The 25,371-nt window shown below is 35.9% G+C and overlaps 4 protein-coding genes and 1 non-coding gene across 6 annotated transcripts; 3 read left to right on the top strand and 2 right to left on the bottom strand.

Annotated features, from left to right (window-relative positions):
• Positions 1 to 27: 27 nt before the first annotated feature.
• On the top strand, positions 28 to 893 carry LCR18 (low-molecular-weight cysteine-rich 18). Its single transcript, XM_089718362.1, has 2 exons — positions 28 to 176; positions 520 to 893. Exons 1-2 carry the CDS (start codon positions 122 to 124, stop codon positions 696 to 698), a joined length of 234 nt encoding a protein of 77 aa, XP_089574488.1. The 5' UTR covers positions 28 to 121; the 3' UTR covers positions 699 to 893.
• A 4,205-nt stretch (positions 894 to 5,098) lies between these two features.
• Positions 5,099 to 9,473, top strand: LOC105647643 (putative RNA helicase SDE3). 2 transcript variants are annotated; one of them, XM_089718496.1, is made up of 5 exons: positions 5,099 to 5,389; positions 6,115 to 6,946; positions 7,018 to 7,188; positions 7,541 to 8,998; positions 9,203 to 9,473. In XM_089718496.1, exons 2-5 carry the CDS (start codon positions 6,146 to 6,148, stop codon positions 9,305 to 9,307), a joined length of 2,535 nt encoding a protein of 844 aa, XP_089574622.1. In that variant the 5' UTR covers positions 5,099 to 5,389; positions 6,115 to 6,145; the 3' UTR covers positions 9,308 to 9,473. The 2 variants fall into 2 exon arrangements, with proteins under 2 accessions (XP_089574622.1, XP_012089198.1); XM_012233808.3 differs by having other exon boundaries at positions 6,107 to 6,946.
• Positions 9,474 to 9,698: 225 nt separating this feature from the next.
• Positions 9,699 to 9,859, top strand: LOC119370971 (U1 spliceosomal RNA). The gene has a single exon (XR_016319852.1). It is a non-coding gene; the product is annotated as a U1 spliceosomal RNA (small nuclear RNA).
• Positions 9,860 to 11,081: 1,222 nt separating this feature from the next.
• On the bottom strand, positions 11,082 to 21,144 carry EDR1 (Protein kinase superfamily protein). The gene is made up of 13 exons (XM_012233809.4): positions 20,549 to 21,144; positions 18,685 to 19,101; positions 18,459 to 18,562; positions 16,556 to 17,730; positions 15,869 to 15,909; positions 15,291 to 15,359; positions 14,091 to 14,191; positions 13,837 to 13,915; positions 13,654 to 13,752; positions 13,074 to 13,142; positions 12,528 to 12,577; positions 11,688 to 11,864; positions 11,082 to 11,578 (listed from the first exon to the last, which is right to left on the bottom strand). Exons 1-13 carry the CDS (start codon positions 20,960 to 20,962, stop codon positions 11,443 to 11,445), a joined length of 2,931 nt encoding a protein of 976 aa, XP_012089199.1. The 5' UTR covers positions 20,963 to 21,144; the 3' UTR covers positions 11,082 to 11,442.
• Positions 21,145 to 22,452: 1,308 nt separating this feature from the next.
• On the bottom strand, positions 22,453 to 24,770 carry LOC105647646 (Pre-rRNA-processing protein TSR2, conserved region). The gene is made up of 4 exons (XM_012233810.4): positions 24,495 to 24,770; positions 23,888 to 23,976; positions 23,475 to 23,588; positions 22,453 to 22,811 (listed from the first exon to the last, which is right to left on the bottom strand). Exons 1-4 carry the CDS (start codon positions 24,694 to 24,696, stop codon positions 22,608 to 22,610), a joined length of 609 nt encoding a protein of 202 aa, XP_012089200.2. The 5' UTR covers positions 24,697 to 24,770; the 3' UTR covers positions 22,453 to 22,607.
• Positions 24,771 to 25,371: the final 601 nt, after the last annotated feature.

The raw sequence follows: 25,371 nt of genomic DNA, 5'->3' as shown, positions 1-25,371 counted from the left end.
TATCGCTTGATCTTTGCATCCTTATCCATAATGAAACTGGAGCTTATAAATAGCACCCTCAGTTTTCCGAAATTAAGCCTTACTAAGAGAACATAAAAGAAACTCAAAATTCACTCTTAAGATGGTGAAGCTTTTTCCCTTCTACTTCTTGCTCGTCCTCCTCATCTTTGCCTATGGTAAAAATTCATGTTCAATTAAGGCAGTAAAAGTCAAGTCGTTTGTGAGCTATTCGAGGCTATTTTTTTTTTTTTTTTTAAGTTTCAGCACATGTAGAACTCGTTTGAAACTGGCGAGTCTGACTTTCAAGTTAGTGAACTTGTAAATAAGTCACAACTTTTTTCAAAAACTATAAAATTGCATACTAGTTGTATTCAAGCTTAATTCTTTAAGTTTGAGCTAAACTAGAATATATTTAAATGAGCGAAATTCAAGTATAACAAAATTCAGATTGGTTGGACTCTTTTACAATCTTATATTCTCTATTTTTATGATGTTTGATAAAGTAATGTGAATTTGCAGATGGGAAAGTGGAGGTGAAGCTCAAGGCAGAAGCAAAGGACTGCCACAAAGTTTGGAACTGCAAAGGAGGCAATAGTTGCTGGGCAGACTGCAAAAACAAATACAATGGGATGGGTCTCTGTGATTTGTACACTGCACCCTCTGTTCCTAAGCAGTGCTTTTGTGCATACAAGTGCTGATTCTCGTCAATCAACCTCCAAATTTCAAACTATAACTTTAGTTTCTTCTTGTTATGTGGAAGCTAAGATGTAACTACATGTTAATGTTATCATGTACCTATATTGCCATCGTTTTGTGTACTCTGCGTCCATCACGTTTCTTGTTCAACTAATATAAATATAGTAGTAGTACTTTCTCTGTTCTGTTCTGTTAAATTTGATATATTTCCATTTAGATGATATGTTAGAAAATCAAATTAGCATTAACAGTTTCTTTTAAGCTGCCTATCAGGGAAAATTATTATTTCGTCCCTGAGGTTTTACATAATTATTTAAGTAGTTCTCGACATTTATACATATATTTATAACATCCCTGAGGTTTGCTACCGTCATATTAATTGGTCATTCCGTAAAAAAAATATACTTTTTCCGTTAATTTTGAGAAGAAAAGACGAAATTATCCTTTGGAAAAATAATTATTTCGTCCCTGAGACTTGCCATCGTTATTAGGTAGTCTCCTACATTTATATAAATATTTATAATGTCCTTGAGGTTTAATTTCGTCATATTAATTGGTCCTTCCATAAAAAAAAATTTTTTTTTCCATTAATTTTGCGTGGAAAAGACGAAATTATCCTTTATAAGTTTTCATTGACATTATTATTAATCACTTTCCTCTAAAATACCTAAAACTCACATTTTTACCATCTTTCTCAACCCAACGCGGTCTTTATTGCCACCACCGTGTCAATGAAAACTATCATCTCCATAACCAGATCACCACCAAAACTAAAACCCAACATCCAAACTCAATCAAGCCATCATCACCCTTCATCCATTTATCTCTCTCTCCTTGATTAGAGGATTTAGGTTAGTTTTGTAACATCCTATTGAGTCGAGTCTTTTCATAGAGTCGAGTTGAGTCGGACCAAACCAAACCCAGTTGGGGTAGAATGGGCTTATAAGTGGACTTACTTGCACTCAAACAATACAGTTGAGGGATTAAAATGTAACATGTAGAAACTGTAGGTCTTATTTGGTAGTTGTCCCATACATTTAAAGAGATGGTTGGGAAGTATACGAGACTTCCATTTCCATTTTCTTTCTTCCTTTTCTTCATCTTCATCGTCAACGTCTTCTTCATCTTCATCTTCCTCTGCATCTCTTTCATCTTTCTCTTCATCTCCTTCCTTTCTCCATCACTTTTCATGTAATTGACACACTAACTTCAACCTAGAACTCTATCCAAGTAAGTAGCTTTTCTTAAAGTTCATACTTTTGTGATCTTTTACATGATTTATCAGAGTGATTATGTTTAGGAGAGGGAAGCTCAAAGTAGGAGAACAAGGAAGCTAAGAAGAAGTTTAAAACTCTTTTGGTTGAAGGTTTGATATCTCTTTTTATTTATCTTTTTCTTTGCATGAGAATTTGTGTGGTGTGTTGCTAATGAGGCAAGATTGCTTCATGTTGAGTGGGAGGACTGGTAATGGTGAGAAAACAGGGGAGGAAGTGAATAAATGAAGTAAAGAGTGAGTTTATGTTGAAACAGGTTTTGCTGGAAATTTTACCAGTAACTTCATCTTGATTTTGACCCCATTTAATGATGGAATTAGGAAGTGTCATAGAAGAGTTATTTGTTCCTCTATGTGTTAGCTTTACATGGGTTTTTGAATCATCCAAATCGGAGTTGTATATTGAGAGATATGACCAAAAGAGTACAGACAGTGCAGGCTGGAAGCGCGCGCGAATTGCATGAAGAGTTCGCGTTGCACACCTCGCGCTCGCGATTTTCAAATGCGCGCTCGCGACTTCCACCTGAAACTCTCTGTCTCTCATTTGACACATCTCGCGCTCGCGACTTTCAAGTGCGCGCTCGCTACTTGTGCTCGCAGCCTCTCTGACTCTCATTTGGCATTTCTCGCGCTCGCGAATTGCAAGTGCGCGCTCGCGTACTTGGCCCTTGGCCTGCAAGCGCTCGCGACCTTCATCGCGCGCTCGCGTATTTGGCCTGGGAACTCACTGTCTCTCATTTTGCACACTACGCGCTCGCGACTTTCAAAGTACGCGCTCGCGACTTGTGTTTTCATGCACTTTGGACTTCTTTTTCAATGCAATTGTATTCCTTTGCTTCACTTACATGCCTCCAATCATCTTAATACAAAAATATAACATTAAATCATGCATCAAAACAACATTTAAGCATACAAATGATGTGATATCAAATGAACATTATGGATTATGAAATTATGAACTATGAATATGCTATTGTGTTATCTTATTGACATACCAACACTTTGCTCCATTGAGGTTAGGTAGAAACCATGTAGATAAGGCTATGTTGCGACATAGGATAGCAGATCTGCGCCCCATACAGTTTGGTACTCCGGCTATAGGCCGTTGAGTGGATATGATTATACAGGCCATAGCAGCCAAGCATACAGTATTCATCCAGTTTCATACAGTTTTTCTTATCACTTCGGTTTCACTATAACCTTATGGAGCCATACAGATATCTTGACATAACATTTCATGAATTATACAGTATTATAAACAGTACACAAGATAATCAAGGTATCATGAAAGTATCATGATGTGTGTGCTTATATGTGCCATATGTGTTTACATGGTTCTTTCTATACATGTATGTGTTTAATTGTTTCTTTATCTGTTGAGATATCCACTGAGCTTTATTGCTCAGCGAGTTACCTGTTTAACTCGCAGGTTTTGAGATTGGACCGTAGAGAGTCGGCTTACAACTGCTGCAGTTCATCTGTAGAAGACTCAGTCTTCAGGGTAGCTACTCGTTTTGATGTATATCTTTTATCCATCCTTTCATGGCATGTACAGGGCACACAGTTGGGCCCATTTCATTTTGCAAACTAGTATCATGTCTTGTAAACATTAAGTACATTATTTTTGTAAACAACATCGGTATGAGATTATATTCAGTATACATTATGAGTTCAGCATGTCAGGCCATACAGTCAACCAGTTTGTAGCATCTCGACTCAGTTTATTCGGGTTAATGGGTGGACCGGGAAGGGGTGTTACAAATTTTGGTATAATTGTCATGGTCCAGCCCATGGTAAGTATTGTCCGCTTTGGGCCCTTCCGTACGAGGTCACCCTCACGGTTTTGTCCCTTTGGGCCAGGGAAACCTCCGCTCTGCCAACCCAAAAGGCGCCTACCATGTTCTGAGACCACCCCTCTTTATGTATAGGACTTTCACCTTGTGCGTAGCCGATGTGGGATTCGCCTAAGGTGTTGTGCCCCAAACCTGGGATGTCACATACACCCCCCCTTAGGGACTCAGCGTCCTCGCTGAGGTTTGCCCCACCACCGGCCAGAGGGACAAGGCTTGGCTCTAATACCAAATTGTCATGGTCCAGCCCATGGTAAGTATTGTCCGCTTTGGGCCCTTCCGTACGAGGTCACCCTCACGGTTTTGTTCCTTTGGGCCAGGGAAACCTCCGCTCTACCAACCCAAAAGGCGCCTACCATGTTCTGAGACCACCCCTCTTTATGTATAGGACTTTCACCTTGTGCGTAGCCGATGTGGGATTCGCCTAAGGTGTTGTGCCCCAAACCTGGGATGTCACAAGTTTGGTCATTCTATTAAAAATTAACAGCAAAAAGTGTGTTTTTTGAACGGAATGACCAAGTAATATGACGGAAGTAACCTCAGGGACGTTATAAATATTTTCCCTTTTAGTTTTGTTGGTGATCTGGTTATGGAAATGATACTTGACAAAGATACGGTGGTGGCAATGAAGACCGCGTTAGGTTGAGGAAGATCGTGAAAATTTGAGTTTCAGATATTTTAGAGGAAAGGGATTGACAATAATGTCAATGAAAACTTATAAAGGATAATTTCGTCTTTTCCACTCAAAATTAACTGAAAAAGTGTATTTTTTTTTATGGAAGGACCAATTAATATGACGGAAGTAAACCTCAGGGACGTTATAAATATTTGTATAAATGTCGGGGACTACTTAATAATTATGGAAAATCTCAGGGACGAAATAATTATTTTTCCAAAGGATAATTTCGTCTTTTACTCTCAAAATTAATGGAAAAAATGTATTTTTTTGACGGAAGGACCAATTAATATGACGGTGGCAAACCTTAAAGACGTTATAAATATATGTATAAATGTCGAGGACTACTTAAATAATTACGTAAAACTTCAGGGACAAAATAATAATTTTCCCCTGCCTATCCGCATTCCCTAGCATGAAAATTGAACCGTTGTCGTTTTGAATGTGTAAATTAATAGGTGCCTTTTAAAGCTATCCTTTTTTTTATTCTCTCTCGCCACGTAAGCTGGTCGGTCAACATACGGTGGGGCCATCAATACGAAGAAGAGAAAAATACAGCACAACTTTGTGACTACGTTTATGTGCAGTTTTTGGCGTGCACAAGCAGCATAACTTCGTTGTGAAGTTGTTCGTTTAACATTAGCATTTCATTTCATGCACTTGAACAGTTGAACTCTCCTGCCAATAGAAAAGCAAAAGCCTTTCGCATGATTTGTGCATTTAATACAAGAAAAATAGGAACCAGTGAAGTGCACTGAAGAGTCTGCTTTTCATTTTATTTCATTTCTCAAGGAGATTAGAACAGGGAGGCATCTGGGTTCTGCTTCTTTTCCATTAAAGAGTCCAAATTTTGAATACCCGTTTCCCTTTTTTAGTTGTTCTGATCAAAGATTGGTACTCATCACCTCTTTTAAGTTTTGGATTATCAGATTTCTATTGTTTTTTATTTTGTTTAATCTTCTCTTATGTTGCCATTTTGACATGCATTTGCTGAAAGTTTTTTTTTTTTGAATATTTTGCTTAGTTCATATTTATCGTTATTTTTGGGGGACTTTTGCTCCATTTCTTAATAGCTAGAACTTGGAATGCAATCATGGATTATACCTATTGCAATAGAAATGTGTCCTTTATAATCAGCAGTCAGTTTTGAGTGAGTGAGTTTTCCAATTGGGTTATATATTTGATTGTGATCAGAATGCTTATAAACTAATCACTCTCTCAAGGAGAAAAAAAATAGTTAGGCAATGTGTTTTTTTTTTCAATGGCTGCATGTTAAACATTTGTTAAAGCAATAACTTCTGAATTTTCTGGTTTCTTATGAATTTGGTTGTTTGATGATATTGGATTACTTCCTGGCCAGTAAATTCATTTTTGTTATGTGTTTTATCTCTAATTCATGCAGCTTTGTTTAGAATTTTCAAAATATGTTGTTTGATTTTCTGTAATGGCATCAATTCACTGCTCTACACTCATTTGTTTGCAATATGGAATTTATCTTTTTTTTTTTTTTTTAATGAGCTCCTTGTATTTGTATAATTACCCCTTCAGCATCTAGTTTCCGAAATAGACTTTCTTCTTATGCCATGCATGACTTTTTACACATTTGATCAGAATCTCAGGTAGAGTGATATTGCTGTTGATATTGAGCTGATGATGGATACAGTTAAAAAGGATGATTGGGCTGATGAATACTCTGTGATTGGGGAGAAGGGTGAGATTGGGTTCATTGATTTTGAGGACGATAAATCTGTCTGTAACTATGATTCAGATGAGGGGGGGACAGTTGTTATATCTGTCCCATTTCCTTTTGTAAGAGGGAAGCCTCAATCTATTCTTGTTGCTGAAACTTCGAAATGCTCAATTACCATATCAAACACCATTAATGAACCTGTGGAGCTTTGGGGAGTTAGGATATTCTGCTCAAATCCTGCAGATTCATTCACTTTATCTCTTATAGAGCCTCCATCAGTCAATTCAAAGGTGGAAAACGTCTCTGGATTCTTAGAATCATATTCTCTTGAGGACAGAGTACTTCAGGCACACCAAACACTGACTATTTGGTTATCCTGCAAACCAAAAGAAATGGGGTTGCACACATCTGTACTGCATTTTGACGTGGGTGATGATAGGATTGAACGTGTTGTTTTTCTGTTGGCTGAAGATAAGGTCTCTCAGTCTCTGAGGCCTAACATGCCTTTTTCAAGAACTCCAAGAAGAAAACAGTCTGTCATGGACGAACATGCATTTTCCTCAAGCACTGTCAAGTCTCTTCCTTCCAAGGCAATGCCCCAAGGAAAGAAATTTAAGCTTCCTGAATTTCCAATCCCAAAGGAAACAAGGGAGTTATTGGAGAATAAGCAGGTCCCTGATGTTCTTGTGGAAGGTTTAAAGATGAAGAACTATGCTACTTTCTTCAGCACATTGCTCATAATGGAAGAGCTACATTTGGAGGTAACCATTCGTGTTTGATTAGTTAAAATATTTACCATGCTTTTGTTCAGAACTAGTTATTTTTGTTTCAGAAAGAGATGCGGTGTCATGACATGGAGTTTGTCAACTTGAGACAGAAAGGGCCTCAACTTCTGGCTCTTGAGGTCCCTGGGCTTGCTGAGAGAAGGCCTTCACTTGTACAAGGCGATTATGTTTTTGTGAAGCTTGCCTCTGACCAGACACCTGACAGGGATGTATATAAGGTTTGTTCATATTTTTGATGAAAAATGTCATCTTGGATAAGTGTTTGTACGTTACAAAATATATCAAACTCTAGAAACATTACTGTCTGATGTGTATTGTGAAAGGTGCTACTTGAACGAGCATTTGTGAGAAAATTAATATTTGTTGGGGGTCAGCATAAGTAACAGATGAGAGTATACATGAATTTAAGATAGGGAAAGATGCCTGGTTATGGTCCTTTTTTTCCTTTTCTATTTTCTAAAGAGTAGTATGAGTAAGAGGACTCTCTTTTAGGCTTTTTGCATGTCCATTTCAAAAATATAGCTGCTTTGTTATCACTCTGTTAAAAATAGTATAATCATTGTCTTTCAGGGTTATATTTATCGTGTTCAAGCTGATGAAGTGCTTCTGAAATTTGCGAAGGATCTTCATATGCATTACAGTAATAGGAATTTATTCAATGTCCGATTTACATATAATAGGGTGAATTTTAGGAGATTATATCAAGCAGTTGAAGCAGCTGAGAACTTGGAGGCTGATATTCTCTTTCCATCTCAATCAACCAAAAGGACATTGTTAGAGAAAGCAATATTCATGCCTTTCACGACCGGTCTCAATGCAGAGCAGATGCATTCTGTGGAAATGATCCTGAGTTGCAAAGGTGCTCCACCCTATGTAATTTATGGGCCTCCAGGGACTGGTAAAACAATGACACTAGTAGAAGCCATATTACAAATACATGCAACAAGAAAGGATGGAAGAATTCTGATATGCGCGGCTTCAAATAGTGCAGCAGACCACATATTGGAAAAACTCATTAGCCATGAGGTTGCTAAAGTTAAAGAGAATGATATTTTTAGGCTAAATGGCTCAAGTCGTCCATATGAGGATCTTCAACATGATCATATTCGCTTTTGCTATTTTGAAGAGTCAATTTTCAGATGCCCTCCACTTAAGGCCTTAATGAATTTTAGGATAATCATTTGTACATATACAAGTTCATCACTACTTTATGCAGAAGGTATAGGCCGTGGTCATTTCTCTCATATTTTCTTGGATGAGTCTGGCCAAGCTTCAGAGCCTGAAAGCATGGTTCCTATATCTAATCTATGCAAGAAGGAAACTGTTATTGTTCTGGCAGGTGATCCTAAGCAACTTGGTCCTGTTGTATATTCGAAAAATGCTGAGGCATCCGGATTAGGAAAGTCATATCTCCAGAGGCTTTTTGAATGTGAATTCTATCATAATGAAGAAAAAGGATTTGTCACAAAACTAGTAAGGAATTATAGATGCCACCCTGCAATTCTACACCTCCCTTCTAAGCTTTTCTACAAAGGAGAGTTGCTCGCATGTAAAGAAGATACTTGTCCCTCGATAGGTTTTGACGTGGATTTTCTCCCTAGAAAAGAATTTCCTGTTCTATTCATTGGTATTCAAGGCTGTGATGAGAGAGAAGGCAATAACCCTTCATGGTTTAACCGAATTGAGGCGAGCAAGGTTGTTGAGATTGTAAACAAGTTAATAGACAATACAGATCTAAATGAGACAGATATTGGGGTAATAACACCTTATAGGCAGCAGGTCCTCAAGATCAAAAAAGCACTTGAAAGTTGGGAAATGTCAGATGTTAAAGTTGGGAGTGTAGAACAATTTCAGGGACAAGAAAGAGAGGTCATTATTATATCTTCTGTGAGATCAACTGTTAAACACAATGACTTTGACAGAACCTACTCTCTGGGTTTCCTGAGCAACCCAAAGAGATTTAACGTTGCAATTACCCGTGCCAGATCCTTGCTTATCATTGTTGGGAATCCACACATTATCAGTAAGGTACTCGCATAATCTTCCTCAGTTATTACAAAATTAAATGTACGTGATTTTTTCCAAACAAGGCCTCAATTTCTTGTGTAATTCAGAGCTTGATAAATAATGAATGTGGTTTAGTTATTACTGAATTCCAGAAAAAGTTCTAGAAAAGTTTATTCAACTTATTTATACCAAACGGTAATGGTAATTGGATTCTTGGTTTTGCAGGATCCTTGCTGGGAGAAGCTTTTGTGGTATTGTGTAGATAATAATACCTATCAAGGCTGCTCTCTTCCTGAAAGGCAAAACCGAGAATGCACAGGGCATAATTAGAATTTGATTGCAATCTCCTCAAATGCAGATGAAAGAGAAGTAGCAGATGAATTTGAATAGGATATTTTGATAAGTAATATTAGCAATGATACTTTGTACTGGAGTAGCATTTGTAACTGTTGAAGCAAGTTGTTGAAATTAATTAGAATGTGACGGTTGAATTGCACTGATAAATTCCATTAGATGCATAAAAAATCATATCACACAAGTGAACTTAGAAGAAGGTGATGTTTGTTTCCGGGTAAGTGCATTTGAGAATTGTGACGAAAAGAGAATGAATGGATTTGATAGGAAGATGGAGAAGGTTAGGCGCTTGGCAGCAGATAAGTTGTTTTGCCTTTTAAGAATTGCTTTGTTTGTATCCCACATCGAAAAACATATGATGTCGGATGTACGGCTGAAGACGGGGTCGATGGGTGATCAAGAAGGCCCATGGCCTAGATCAGTGACCTCCATTGCACTTTGGAGGGGTGCTGGTCTAAGGTCTCCCCAAGAGGGAGAGCCTACGTCATAATTTGTGGCAGCGGGGGCCTGCGTACGCGCGGCCCCTTCCTAATTGATGTTTAAAGAGTTTTAGCGGCCTTAATATGAATTCATGGCCTTGCATTCTTGATCGGAAGTTAAAATATGTTCTGCTCAAATGTTATTTTCCTTTATGGTTCTAAGGCTTTATACACGAGACCACAAGTCTTTGTAAATAATTTTTAAGCTCGGTAAATGCATACAAATTATTGGTCGCTGATTCTAAATTAATGTAAATGATTATTTTTTTCATAATATTTATAATTGTTTGAAGGATTTTTATTAATGACTAGCGAAGGATAAAAAATGGTAAAATAATTTTTATTGACTAAATTTTCAAATAAAATAGGACAGAAAGAGTATATAAAATGATTTCTATAGTTAATTTAAATATGAAAATTTACTTTTCAATAAAATTTTATGTAGAAGTAGAATAAAAGTATTTTCTATTTTGTGTAGAAATAAAATAAAATCTGTATTATATTCCAAAAAACATTAAGTTGTTTTTTTAGAGAGATTTTTCTTTCTACCGGAAATTACTAAATTAGCATTATACAAAAGTACAGCGTGATTGATTAGAATATTCCACCCACAAAAACATTCATTATCTATCTAAGCTTTGCTTTTAGGATTATATCACCGTCTCAAGCCTTTGCGAGACATTATCATTATTAATGGAAAGTTAAATAGCAGTATAACAGAAAGAGATCCGTTAGCTTGTCCCACATCGGACAGAGGTAAAAGATATAGCAAGCGTAAATGCAGATAGCAAGTGCGAGTTAAGCTTGCACAGAGTTGGAAGAGCCTGTATTTTACTATCTTCGTTCCATAATATTTGTCATTTGAAATATTTCATAATATTTGTTACATTTAAAAATTTAAAATATTTCGTAATATTTGTCACATTTGAAATTTAACGTTCCTTAAAAAAATTATTAAAATTTGTTTAAATTATAATAAATTATTAAATAAATTGACTATATTACACTTAATTTAATACTAATTCTCTAAAAAAATCATTAAATTGAAATAATAATTATTGGTCATATATAAAGAGTAAATATTGAAAAAAACATTTATTACTCCTTAAAACCATAAATGTAACAAATATTTTGAAACAAGTTATTTTCTCGAATGTGACAAGTATTATGAAACGAAAGTAGTAATATTTAGTAATGGGAACATTAAAGGACTCTTATCCATTCAATACAGACATATTTTAGTACCTACTAATGCTCTTTGAACCATAACATTCCTGAAAAAGAAATGTAATATAAGAGTGAGTGTAGAGAATGTCACAACACAAATATACCTCTATAGACTGACATTTTTCCCTCCCTTCAGAAGGTGCTGCATATACACGTATATTACAGTTTCAAATCCCCTTTGACACCCAGCTATACAAAAAAGGAAAAAAAGAAAAAAAAAAAAGCTGCTATGGTCTTTGGGTTGCAGCAGCATGCATCCCTTACATACACAAACCTGCACCTATATGCTTTTGTTTTTTTCCTATTCTTTTCTCGTTTCCTTCTTAAAATTTCATACACTAGCCTTGACCCGAGGCAAAATTAACAAGAATGTCTCCTTATTCACAGTTGAGTCATTGAGACATTTCAAGGTGTAGAATTTACTGATATCTCCTGTTGCAGAGGTGAGCTTGGTTGATCCAGATGTGACGGGATGGCAAGCCGCTGCAAGGGTTTGAGAGCTACTGCGAGCTGTGCAAAGGAAGGCCGCAAGTTTGGATCACTGAGCGATAATATCCCAGTAACGCAATCAGTAACACGAATTCATACATTATGTATATTAGTAACAGAAGAGTATTATGAGTTTGTCTAAAATTTGCTTTTTAACTTACGTCTGCCAACATTCCCAAATTATCCTTGCAACCAAGGGATCAACATCCTTAGGGATTTCAAGGCGACGGTTCTGGAAACCAACAGCTCCAACAACTTGCATTGGGTTCATCCCACTCCATGGCAATCGTAGTGTTGCAAGCTCCCAGAGAATGACTCCAAAACTATATACATCACACCTGTTCATTCAAAAAAGCATGTTCAATTTGGTATAGTGATCCACAATGCTTATGAAATCAATCAAGGTTTCTCCTAGGCAATAGCCACAGAAAAACACATTTCGAATGCATCACTTTTAAACTCACAAGTCACTGTAATGCTAATTTCATTATGATTTTCATAAGCTTCTAAGAACATTAACATCAAAGGACCACTTAAATCCCTTGTCTCCATGAATTTGAAGAATAGAATTCATTTACAAAGGATTGAATTCAATTTAGTCGTAGTTTTTTAGAAGTGAAATAAAAATTTTCATTCATACTAAACATGAAGCATGAAATTTTATAAGATTTGTATAAAATTTTGTGGAATTCATTTATATACCAGTAAATGTTTTAGAGGCACTGTACACATTAAATTCTGGAACATTGGGCCTTACTGCTCAGCCAAGAATAGATTCTAAATAATTTGGTTTTGTGTAACCGACTCCTATAGAATAAACACATAAGATTCATACTCCATCTGGCTGCTTGCCAGGTAGAATTTCAAAGTGATTTGTACTTTTAACCCTGATCAAATATGCTTAAAGGAGTAATAAAAAATGTCAGTTTCAACTTCAAGAAGCTTGTGCAAGTGCAACAGCATAATAACTGAAAAGCAAAAATGTAACATCAGCAGCTCACTTCTCATTTGAGGGTTCATTGCGAAGAACTTCCGGTGCCATCCACTCAGGCTTAACCCAGCAAAGACAATTCAATCAGGGAAAAAGCATGACGGTAAGATCAAGACATGAACTGCAATCCAATTATAATTAAAGATAGGGCGAATTACTATTTATTCCTATAGTTTAGTAAAATCCACAAGTCAGGACCTTTTTTATTCCAAAAATCAATTAAATAGTCCCTCTCTTTTGTTGATATTCAACTACATATATTCTGTTAATTTTTCCATTAAACTGTGATGAAATATCAATTTTCCATAAAAAATGGTTTCTTTCTCTCATGGGCAACGTTGGAAAAAAATATTTTATTTGACTTCTTTGATTTGACCAACCAAAAAAACAACAAAATTTCAAACAAAGAACTATTTAGTTGAATAACAACAAAATAGAGGACTATTTAATTGATTTTTGGAAGCAGAGGTCCCAATTGTAAATTATACCCAACTACAGGGACTAAATAGTAATTTACCCTTCACAATATATGTAAAAGATAATAATGGATTCTCACTGTTCCTGCAGTTGATTTGGATGACAAAAAGGTGTTATGCTTCAAGCGCGACAACCCAAAATCACAAACCTGCAAAGTAAAACATTATAATCTGTTAAAAGAGGCCCATAACACAAACATCCCTGCTGGTGCTATTTCTCCGGTTCCAAACCAAACAAGCCAAGCCAGTGTCTCAGCTTGATTAACAAAAATTAGTAGGTCTAATACAGTTACAATAAACATCATAAAATTTGAAATAAAGAGCTTTGTACAGAATGTTGTCTGTTGCATTAAAGTGCAGACCATCCTTCAAACAAGTTTGGCATAACAAATGCAAAGATCTTACAGTTGCCATCTTAAAACATTATAATATCTAATCTAAAAGTCACAAGGACCTGGAACAAGCACTAGTTGTAAGCCTGAGACAAACAGTTCATATTGTTTCAGACATCAGTGAATCTCTCTCCAGATTAACATACACACACACACATACAATTTCTGCAACACCAATTTTGTGAGGATGCCTGAAAGCAACATAATTGAATAAAAAAAGATGATAATTTAGATTCCAATTAATTAACAAAGCAACAGCAACATGTACCTTGACAGTCCAGTTTTTATCAACCAAAAGATTTGGTGACTTCAAATCCCGGTGAACAATTGTTGGTATACTGGTATGCAAGCAGTTCATACCTCTTGCCTGCAACATGAAGAAAGATCTGTATCCAACTCAAAGGTATTGAATGCAGACAAGAAATAGGAAAAGAGTTTGAATATCTCATACCACGTCAAGAGCCATCTTTATCCTTCGCTTCTCATCAATTTGACAATGAGAACGATGAAGAATCCGGTATAAACTCCCTCTAGCAAGCCAAATATCATTCACACTTAATAGGATGAATAAATAAGTAACTATGGTATAAGCATGAAACACATGCTACCAAAACCATAAAGCTAATAGCAATTTCTGTTGATTTGGCATAAGATGTAACTTATTCGAAAGGCATGGTGACAAAATGAAAGCACAAAAAATTGTACCTTGGAAGAAACTCTGTAATGATAGAGAGGTTTGGAGGTCGTGTAACAGCACCCATGAAGAGCACAACATTTGGATGGCGCAATCTCCGCATTATTCGCACCTTACACCAAATGGTAAATATCAAAATTCCAGAGTCAGTAATTTTGAACTCGAAAAAAATTAAGAACCATGATATCTGAGACACATCCATTAAGCTATGTACACATGATGGAGGAAAACAATTACCCAGATCAAAGAACAGTTTGTTTATGAAATATAAAGGGAAAGGACATTCAGAAGTTCGACTCAACAAGCTTCTGCGTTTCAAATGTCATGCCCATGTTCTAGTCTAGTGTACTTATCCAACAAGAGTAGCATAAAGTAGATGAAGAGTTGAAGTAACCATTTGGTTTTGGATTAACATCATGGAAGGAAATTACGGGAAATGGTGGTGATATTACGTAAAACTTAGTGCACTTATCCAACAAAAGTAGCATGCAGTAGATGAAGAGTGCCTATGTTCTAGTCTAGTGTACTTATCCAACAAGAGTGGCAGAAAGTAGATGAAGAGTTGAAGTAATCATTTGGTTTTGGATTAACATCATGGAAATGATGGTGATATTACGTAAAACTTAGTGCATTTATCCAACAAAGTAGCATGCAGTAGATGAAGAGTTGAAGGAAAGGAACCATTTCTTTTGGATTAGCGTCATGAAAGGAAGGTATGGGAAATGAAGGTGATATTAAGTAAAACTAATATTTATATATTAAAAGATTATAAATGATAGAAATACCAAAAAAAAAAAAAAAAAAAAAAAAAAAAAAAAAAAAAATCCTTATGAGCCAAGTTTACTTCAGCTCAATTACCCAGCAATGTGAGGATTTTGGGGCTTCCATAGTACTTTAAGGCAATGAAAACTACCATCAACGTTTCCCACACTCCATTCACTCGTTGCCTAAACAAATCTTACGATCTTCATAACTTTTCATACCTTTCCTTATCTAAAATGAGTGCAAACCAAGTCCATATGTTGTATGTGCAGTATTCTTACGATAAGAAACAGGAAATGAAACAAAAATTAAGAATCATTTTCTTATGTTCCCTTTCATATCCTTTTGGTTTTGCAGTAGATTAAATTTAACCATCTAATATTTGTTTTCTGCTACAGTGAACCAAAAGAGAATTATTATGCACATTAGAAAGCTTAGTTATTGCTTACTTCTCTTTTGAATTCAGCTAAAGCCGCTCCAGAGAAATCCTGGTCTAAGAACTTCTTAACAGCAACCTCCTGTAAGTTCAACAACAATTGAATGGCCAGAAATCAGAAACCTGAAAATTTAGTTTTCCCCCACCAACAAAAAAAAAAGATCAATATAATGTGAAGCAAGAAATTTGAAGTGTGAAGCCTTTGTCCAACAATTCAATAAAAGAGTATCGCGTCCAGACAGAAAAGTAGCTATAATAGAAAAATGACGACAAAGAGTGCTTCCCAGGCCAATATAGGTTTCAGATTCAAATAAATGAGGTTTTTTCAAAATCAAAAGAACATTTCAGCTGCAAATTCACCAGTTATCCATTACTGTAAACTTGCATGTAGAAATCAAGTCAAGAAGAACAAGGAGAACTTAGAAAAAGTGAACAAACAAATCAGCGTGAAAAGATTAAGATAAAGCTAGAATGCCAAGATAAGAATAATTAGATAGGAGGGGCTTTCAAGGTCTCATTAACTAATTTGTGCTATACATATATTTCGCGGAAAGAAACAACTGAAATAAATGCAGGAAAATTCAAGCTTACTGTGCCATTCCAATCAGCATGGTAGACCTCTCCATATGAACCTGCTCACAAGAAAACATGAGATAGATTAATATTAGGGATGGGGACTAAAGAAACAAAACATGCTGAGACGCAATTCAAGGATTGAAATAATATCAATATTCCTCTTGCTATAACCATATGAAGTAAGTATCGCAGATAAGGTGGCGTTAGCATCATAAGATAAACAAGCCAATTATTGCCAACAGAACTACTATTTTACCATGCAAGTCTTGAGAACTACCATTTTACCATGCAATTCTACACCTAGCAAGAAATAAGAACCTATTTTTCTTTTTAAATCTCAAAAGATGTTCTCCAGGGAAGTGGGGAAACACATTTGTCATGGAAATAAGTGAAAAAAAAAATCTAGAAAACTTACTTCAAAACACATTTTTGCAGCATGAGAACTAAAAATTAAAACAAGAGGCAAACTGTAGATTCTCTCTATGGATGATCATGTTAAGAGAATACTTTGTTTAATATGCATAATTGAATTTAAATTAGTTAAAAAAAAATTTTTTTTATCGGAATCAAAGGAAAAAAAGAAAGGATTTTTTGTGTATCTACATGCATATACATACATTCACTCTAAAATTGAATTGGCCATTATGAGGCCGTGATTGGTATTGGTATGCATAAATGTCTCGTCCCAGAAAAATGCATTACCTAGTCCAATCCTATCACCAAGGACCAGATCTTCCCAAGGAATTTCACATTCACCCACATCTACATCATCAAATATTTGATCAGCCCTGGTCCAACTGGAATCAATTGAAGAACTAGGACTCTCCGGTTCCTTCAATTTCAGATTGGCACCCATAAATCTGTCGTGTGTGCACTTTCTACGAGCCTGGACACCAATTTCATTATTTTCATTATGTTGAACATTGACTTCCACATCATATGGGAAATTATGTGCATCCTTAAGATTTTCTTCTTTAAAACTTGAGTTTACTTCCTCAACTGAAGGTGGTTTATAGCATTGATTCATGCTAGATTCTGAAGCTGAAGAAGTACCGCTTGATGAATTCCTAGGATCACCGTCTCTACTGGATGAATTCAAATTACTGGATGATTTGAAGCCTTGAGAACAAATCTTCTTAGACATAGTAGAGCTGGTTGAAGCCAAGGATGGCTGATTATAATTATTGGGTTCACGATTGATTCTTGGAAGGAATCCTTCCATATAATCATATTCTTTTTTTCGAGGGACTTCATTGCATGCATATCGGTTCTTCCACATCAATGGTACAGGCGGACGACCAGGGAGGGGATTATTTTTTTGCCCTTGAAATTCTTCAACTTTATTCTCAACAGGTTTACTGTGTATGAAGCTTTTGCCAGTTCCTTTAATTTGAAATGGATTAAGATCTGAAAAGAGGTTCTTTGAATCCTCTGAGCTATTTTGGTTATATGGAATAACATTGACATTCTTCCGCACAGAATCAACTGCATGGGCTCCATGACTCCCCTTATACAAAGAAGACCCAATAGCCAAGGAGGAAATATTACCATGTTGATTAGAAGGAGCTGCTCTACTACATATCCCAGAAGAACCAACACCAGCATCACTACTAGCACCAGAGAATGTAGCTGATGACTCCAATCCTTCAGTGCTTAATCTTTTTTCTAAAGGCAAACGACCATCCATGGAAGAGTTCTGACTACTGCCTTCACCAGATAATGGCTTTGGTTTAGAATAGACAATGTCATTAGAAGAATGAAGACCAGGGAATTTACTGATGTTTGGATTACATGATATAAAATTAGTATCCTTTGCACTTAGAACATCAGCAGGTATGAGTGTCCCAGGATCTGCCATGAGATCAACCAAAAACTCCCTGAAAGGTAGAAATTCACATGTGAGAAGTGACAACAACTGGAAATATTTTCTTCTGCTAATCAAATTAACACACGTGTACAAACATACACAAACTCAAATTTGGTTCATTTGTATAAACTCTTGAACGACACGAGGCTTAATCAAATGGCCTAATGACGGATTTATGTTCCAAAAAGAGGGATCAATTGACCCCTCCTATAAATCCCTTTATATACATATAGATTCCTCTAAATTGACCCCTTCTAAAATTAATATTACACCTTGTTTATAATATTTTATTATATATTTAACCCTTGAAATTTTCTAGATCTGCCACCGAAACGGCCCCACAAAATCTTTCAGTAAGAGGTGCTACCTGGTTGTGAACAGTTTTAGGATCTTAATTCTTAAGTCACTTGAGACTATAAGCCAATCAAGCTATCAATGTCTAGCATGTGACCTAGTAAAATAATGAGATAAGTTTCACTGTCTTCCAAGCTTAATTTTCCTTTCCATGAGACCCGCAACTCAACTCTCTTTTCATAGATCTCCTCCATTGCATATCTATACAGACCTATTGCAGTTTTGCTAATGACTTTAGCAAGTCAGGAAAAGCTACAAGGAGGGAAGTGCAAATACATAAATGAGAGAAACATCCTTAATTTAAAACTTATAATCAGTTGGACAAACCAAATGATAAAGAAAATAATAAGTAAATAAAAACCTTCAACAATAACAAGCCATAACCTTTCATCTTCCAGCTTTATAATGTTGATAGCATCATCCTCAATGCCAGTGTAATGACTGCCCTTCACTAATCGACAAGGTAATCTTATATTGTCGGCCAATACCTACATTCAAGTTACAGAAGATGATGTACACAAAGTTTTTAGGTAGCCGACTAAGATAATAATTAGAGTTTGGCCAGGATAAACCTGCAGGAATTGGTCACTAATGGAAATATAGTGCTGACCTTAAAAAGTAAAGCTCGATGTCGAGACAAACCAATGTTTATGGACCCAATAGGCAACACACTTGTGTGAAGGGATGTCCTCAATTCTGTACTTCTTTCCATCCATCTTGCCAACATTATGTTAGCATCCTTTACTGGCCCACCCATATGTCCTGTAACAAGTTCAGCTAGCCGCTGTACCAGAACACCAACATCCGTAGCAGGGCAATCTAGAGAAACACAATGTGCAACTTGCAACAACTCTTCTAATGCAGGATCAATTACTCGTTTGACTATTACTGCTTCAAAACTAGAACTCCCAGGGTTTGTTTCCAGATCTGTGAGAGATGGCATTTTTCCTTGTACTGCTGGACTTGTGGAGAACACATCATAAAAACCATCAACCACTTTCTCCTCATAATCGAGTACATTATATTCCTGGTGAGTCAATCCAAGACGTCAAGCAAATAGAAGATATCATTACACAAAAGAATCATATGTAAGCAACAGAAGCTTGAGTACTATCAGCATTTAGAGGTGCCTTAAGTGACAATGAGGTAAATCACAGGCACATCACACATTTGTGAGATTGCCACATACACTCAGGAAACCATTCATATTTTCTCCTAACACAATACATTAAATTTCTGGTGAAACAATTTTAGACAAGGAAAGGTAAACAAACTGGAGCAAAATGTCATTATGCAATAACATAATATGAAAGCATCACAAAGTCCAGTCATATTGGCAGTTAGATGTGACTCCAACAAATTTGGGGTAAATTAGAGGTGTACATTTTTGTAATTACCAAACATGCTTCATGAACTGTACAATGTATAATGAGATAACAGTGCCACTACTTAATCTATGAAACTATAAGAACTTATTTCAAAATTTCTACCAATTGCAGACCTTTAAAGTTCATTAATCTTGTGGAAGTTTTTGTAAGATGTTATTTCCAATGTCTAACATAGAGTGAGTTCAAGAAGCATTAATAAACACACCACAAACAAAATAAGATCCCACAAGAAAGCTTTTAAACAATACAAAAATGCGCAGGTGGAACTCAATTGTACCTAAACTGAACAGGGTTTCCTTGAAATAACAGGGGGGAGAAAAAGAAAAATTCAAGAATTTAACCTCCAATTATAAAGTTTTTCAATTGAAATTCCATACAGGATTAGAACCATGCTCAGCAGCAGCTAAAACAAACCAAGCAAAGACTAAGACCCAAATTCCAGTTCATTCCTAATAATTCACCCCGCATGAGAATGAATATTACTTGAATCCTATCTCAAATAATTTAAGGAAATACCAATTAGTACCAAACATAATCAACAATGACGAAATACAGCTCTAGCCAAATTCAAGCTCATTAATAGCCACTGACATATCCAATATTCAAGAATAGTTAATCTACCATATCACGACAATGCACACTGTTCGCAGTCCTAATTGATAACAATCCTCGATCTAAAACCAGTTCAACATATACTTTGCATGGATTTGTTAAGCACCGCCGGAAACAGTGAAAAGAAAACCTTAGTTCCAAGCTCATTCACTACAATTCATTGCATTGAAAACCCAATTAATTGACCTCATTTGTACAATCAAGCAGCAAAAAGTCCCCTTCAAAAACATCTTGAGATCCTTTTTATAACTCGCTGCATTCAGAACTGAATAACAGTTGAATTGCTTTATTCCCTCCCAACTCAACAGTAAATTAAACAAATTTCAATTGGAAAAAAAATAATAACAGGGTATTGAGCATTGACTAACAAAAGACAAACTAAAGAACCCTAATTCCTGTTCATTCACTAAAATTCCATACAAATGGTAGTAAAAATTTCAAAATTGAACTTCAATAAGAGTCGATAATGCTCACCCAATACTGCCTCGACAAGGCCTCCGCGGCAGCCTCTTCTTTTTCCCTCCCCACATCGATCCGATGATGATGATTTCCACCTAAACTCAACAAAGTTGCCGCTCGGATCTGATCCTTTTCAGGGTCGTCTCTAAACTCTGAATTGGACGCGCTGATCGCCAACGCTAACTGCACTTGGAACTCCTCCTCTGACGAGAAGTAATCAGCACGATTATTAGAATTATTCGGCGCCGACGAAACAGTCGTGGCAGTCACGGTGGTCGTCGGTGGCGAAGAAGTCGACGGAGGACTAGGAGGACCATTTCCGGAGGCAGTACGGTGATCGGAATTGGACGATGGTGAGGGAGGAGTCTCGTTTGATCGGTGTGGCTCGTGGTTACTCCCTATGTGCAACTTCTTGAAAATGTGCTTCATTTCCTCTCTCTCTTATCTCTCCAATTTACCTCGCTTTGCCTTTCTTATAATCTACTCCTTTCACTGTCTAATTTCCTATGTATGTACGTTTGATCGTCTCTGAGTTTCTTTCACTTTCCCTCACTTTCTTTCCCTTTGAGGGTCAAGAGCCTCCAGAAAGGAAAGGGTGCTGTAATGGGAGGGAAAACTTAATGGGGTGGTATATATGGTGGCCGGTAGTAAAAGGGGCTTTACCTTCAACGAAATTACTAAAATTACCACTGAGGGTTGAATACTCTACGCTGCAGGGGCCCAATTTTAACGAGCCAATAAGAAGGCGACGTACTTGCTTGCGTTGTAGAGAGGCCCACATGATGGTTGCTCACTTGCCACTGTTTAAGGGCATGTTTGGGTTAATGTTTTACATTTGGCGACGTTAAAAGTTTGTGTGCTACTTGTGGTTTTTGCATAATGAAGTTGAACACGTGTAGTAAAAAAAAATTCAACCAAGACAAATGAGTTTCTACCAAGTGGTAAATTTAAACTTCATTAGAGTTTAATTACCGAGATAACAATCCAATTTTGTTGTTCAACTTTAATCGAGTAAGTTTTTATATTTATTCTTTAATATTAAAAAATTTCAAATAATAAATTATTCTTAAAATATAAAACTGTGAGTTGAATGGAATCCCAGTTGGTGATTATGATTGAAGATTCTAATTTTAAGCTAAAGAAATTAATTTTCCTAGACAGGAACTTGAAGGAAAATTAAGATTCCATCGAATTAAATGTGAAAGATTTTAAGATAAATGGAATTCTGATCACAAGACCAATGACGCGTTCCAATAACCTTTCCCATTCCTGTCGATCTCACACAACGAAGACCAAGGACGCGTTCCAATAACCTTTCCCATTCCTGTCGATCTCACACAACGAACGAACCATATAACAAGTGAATTTTAAATTTGGGCCGAACCGGGCTTGAAGTTGGACCCAAAGTGGGTTTAGATAGGCCTAAACCCGCTCAAATAAGGATAATGATGTGATTGATTCAGTCTGTGGTCCCAAGTCAACAAGAGGGTGCTCCTAGCCATTCACATGGTCAAGTTATCAGAAAATGGTCAAACCTTGTTGTGAAAATATAAAAGAGGAATTGCTTGCTGCCATTCTCGGAGTAAATTAATTCCATAACGTTCTAATCTGATTATGGAGACCAAAGTTAAAGAATATAAGAAGAGATGACATGTTAAAATGAATTCAAAAATAAAATAAAACTGAAATGTAATAAATTTTTCTTTCCAAATTACCTCACACAGTAAATTTTTGGATTTCAGAATTTACTATTATTAAGCAATTGCAGGACAGTATTTCTATCGCCTTCAATGCGACAAATTAGCTCAAATAACATCATAATTTTGTTTCCAAGTAAAGTAGGATTGTTTTTCCTCATGCAAGCCAAATAGAAGACCTTTTGAACTAGAGTAGAACACAGCATTTGAGTAAACCACGACTTTGTTCAAACAAAAGCAAAATGCAACGATGAGGATTAAATAATAAGCGCGGCAAAAATGCCATAGGAATACATTACATTGAATGAATAAGAAGAAGAATAAGTGCCAAAAAGAAAAAGATGGTAAATTACAAAAATGATATGAGACTGTCGAACCTAATTCCTTTTACCTCGATTTTTCCTAGAAGAAACAACTGTCCATCCATCTTCTCCTTGAGCCTGCTGACTATTTGGCTCATCAACCTGCATGTTCAATTGATTCGACTTTGACTGCAATTTTGGTGCATCAACCATCATGTTTGATTTATCATCCATGCTGTCATCATCGTCACTGTCCTCATCTTCATCGTCATCCACAGCCTAGCAAAGAATAGAAAAAGCAAAATAAGAAGTGATATTCCAAACCATTGAAATAATTTGACTTCTAAATTCTAGCATACTCTTATACAAAAAGAATTTTATTCAAGGCAATGTAAACAGATGATAAAAATTCCTACCCTACGGATGCCAGCAATATCTAAACTATTGAATAAACAAACTTCCCAGTCAGGATATTCCTCTCATGCAGACGACAGAAACATGCTAATATTAGATCTTGAATTTTCTATTCAGTTAAGCCCAAAAGGCAGGGACCAAAATAGAGTGCATTCTTCTCTAAAGATGCAAAGGAAATGAAATTCCAAATTTATTGCTAGTATGGGGGCAAATTTTATAAAGTGCACAATCAAGACACGTGCACAAGGGCTGAAAAATTATGGAAGGCAGGACAATCCTAAAAAAGAAATCCATAATGAGTATAGCAATTATCCATCTCCTGCTGAATCCGAAGGGAGATTTCATAATAAATTATCAGTATAGCAATTATCCACATGACAATAGCACTATCAATTATGGGTTAACGTCAACTTATATCAAGCTCCGGAAATTTTAGCATCATAACAGCACTGCACAAAAGGTAAGTAAGATGCATTCATAAGCAGAAAAGACACGTTACATAATTTCTATGCAAAGAAATTAGAGTACCTGTCTAACATGTTGATGAGCTCCTGTCACAGGACCTGCTTGCCTTAAATTTTCAATAGAGTTGTAATTACCTTCCAAACACTCTTCGTGCATAATCATTAGTTTTTCTGCAACCTGCGTGGAGCCATATGAAATGCAGAACCATATAAGGTAGAAGTGAAAATTGCATCCACAATGTCCAAAACTAGCTCCACTAGGACTGGCATAATGGAACAATAAAATAAGCCATGGCAACAGGGCATGGTTGCAAATAATATAAGTAAACTTCCACAGTTTCGATCAAGCAACATGATGATACTCTAATTACAATGACATACTTTACAATTATACAAGTTGATAGTAACAATAACTCATTGTTACAATTACACAAGTAGAAAACAACTCTTTGACACAATATTGCAAAAAAGTTATACCTCCTCAACGCTTCCATCCTCAATCATTGTGTTTAGAGAAAGCAATCCTTCATCCAAGATATTCTCTAAATCATCGATATAAAGTGGCTCTGGCAGAGGGATGAAGAAGATACACTCAAAAATAGAACAAGGAATAAGAAACAATTAAAATTCACTCTTCAAAATAAAGAAATAGAATTAGATACTAGCAATCAGAATATAATTTGTAGTTAAAAACTTAAAATTATGTATTCTAAAACCAAAAACCCATCAATATGAAAAGAATCAAGCATAATCAATATTTTTTATCAGTTCAAAAACAACCCTTGAATATGGTGATTAGCTAGTTCTAGCAAAAAAACTCAATTAATTAGCAATTAAACAGACATTTCAACACAGAAATCACGGAAACTAAAACCAAATTATTCTACTTTCTCCAACTAAATAAAGATCCAGAAGGGAACTGCAAACGAGTGACCAATTAACAATCAAAAATTCTAAATTTGCGACATAGCAAATCGAATAAGGTAAAAAAGATCCCATCTTCGCCCAAAAATTTGATAAAAAGAAGGAACTTGTAATGCTTGAGTTGAGATTGGATGAATTGCACCGACTTGGGTTCAGTTACCTTTTGACTGAGTAAACCAGGACAAGACATCGGCGCCGAGCTGGTTAGCTAATTGGCCAGATCCGCGCCCGCCCCACTCATTCTGAACGGCAAGTTGCAGAGCCGACCATCTGGAGAGAACGAGAAATATGCCTTCTTCAAATATTGGCAATGACTCTGACAATAGCTGCTTTTTCGGCTGGCCGCTGCCGCTTCCGTCCATAGTGCTGCTTTCGATTCAACTACACTCTCCGCTTTTGAGTTTGTAAAACCCTATGTACTGTTTAGAGGAAGAGATCTGTTTGGTTTCAAGGATAGTGCAATTCTTTTCCTCGTTGAATTCTATTGTTATTGTTTTCTTTAGATTTTAATTTTAATTTTTTTTAAGTTCTATTTATGGCAGCGTTACTCTCATGTATCTACACTTTTTTTTTTTCCTTTTTAGTTTATATTTTTTGTCAATTAATATTAAAATTAATCGAGACTAACGCTGTTTTTTCCTCTCTTTTTTTTCCCATCTTGCCCCTTGAAACATATTTATTATTCATTTAATCAATTTTTATGCTAATCTTTGTTTCTTACCAATAAATCTTAATTATGCTTTTATTTTTTCACATCGTAATTCTTAAATCAAATTATTTTGAGAACAATATATGTAAAAAAATCAAATTAGAAAAAAAAAACCTCGCAAATTAAAAAAGAGTCATGTTTAATTGAAAGGGTTTGTCCATTTTTATTGAATATATCTATATATCTCCTTAATTTAGAAATTCTAGCTTGTCTGTCCTGTATTTTAACATCTAAAAATTAATTAATAAAATAAAAAAAAATCCAACCAACCAAATTAATTCTTCGAGTTATATTAACATTGAAAAACAAAATTGCACTATATATATAT

Source organism: Jatropha curcas, chromosome 2 (genome assembly GCF_041381405.1).
Source record: "Jatropha curcas cultivar XTBG-Jc1 chromosome 2, XTBG_Jcur_1.0, whole genome shotgun sequence".
Taxonomy (NCBI): domain Eukaryota; kingdom Viridiplantae; phylum Streptophyta; class Magnoliopsida; order Malpighiales; family Euphorbiaceae; genus Jatropha; species Jatropha curcas.
Note: the sequence above shows the minus strand (reverse complement) of the source record. Positions and strands in the feature narration are given on the sequence as shown.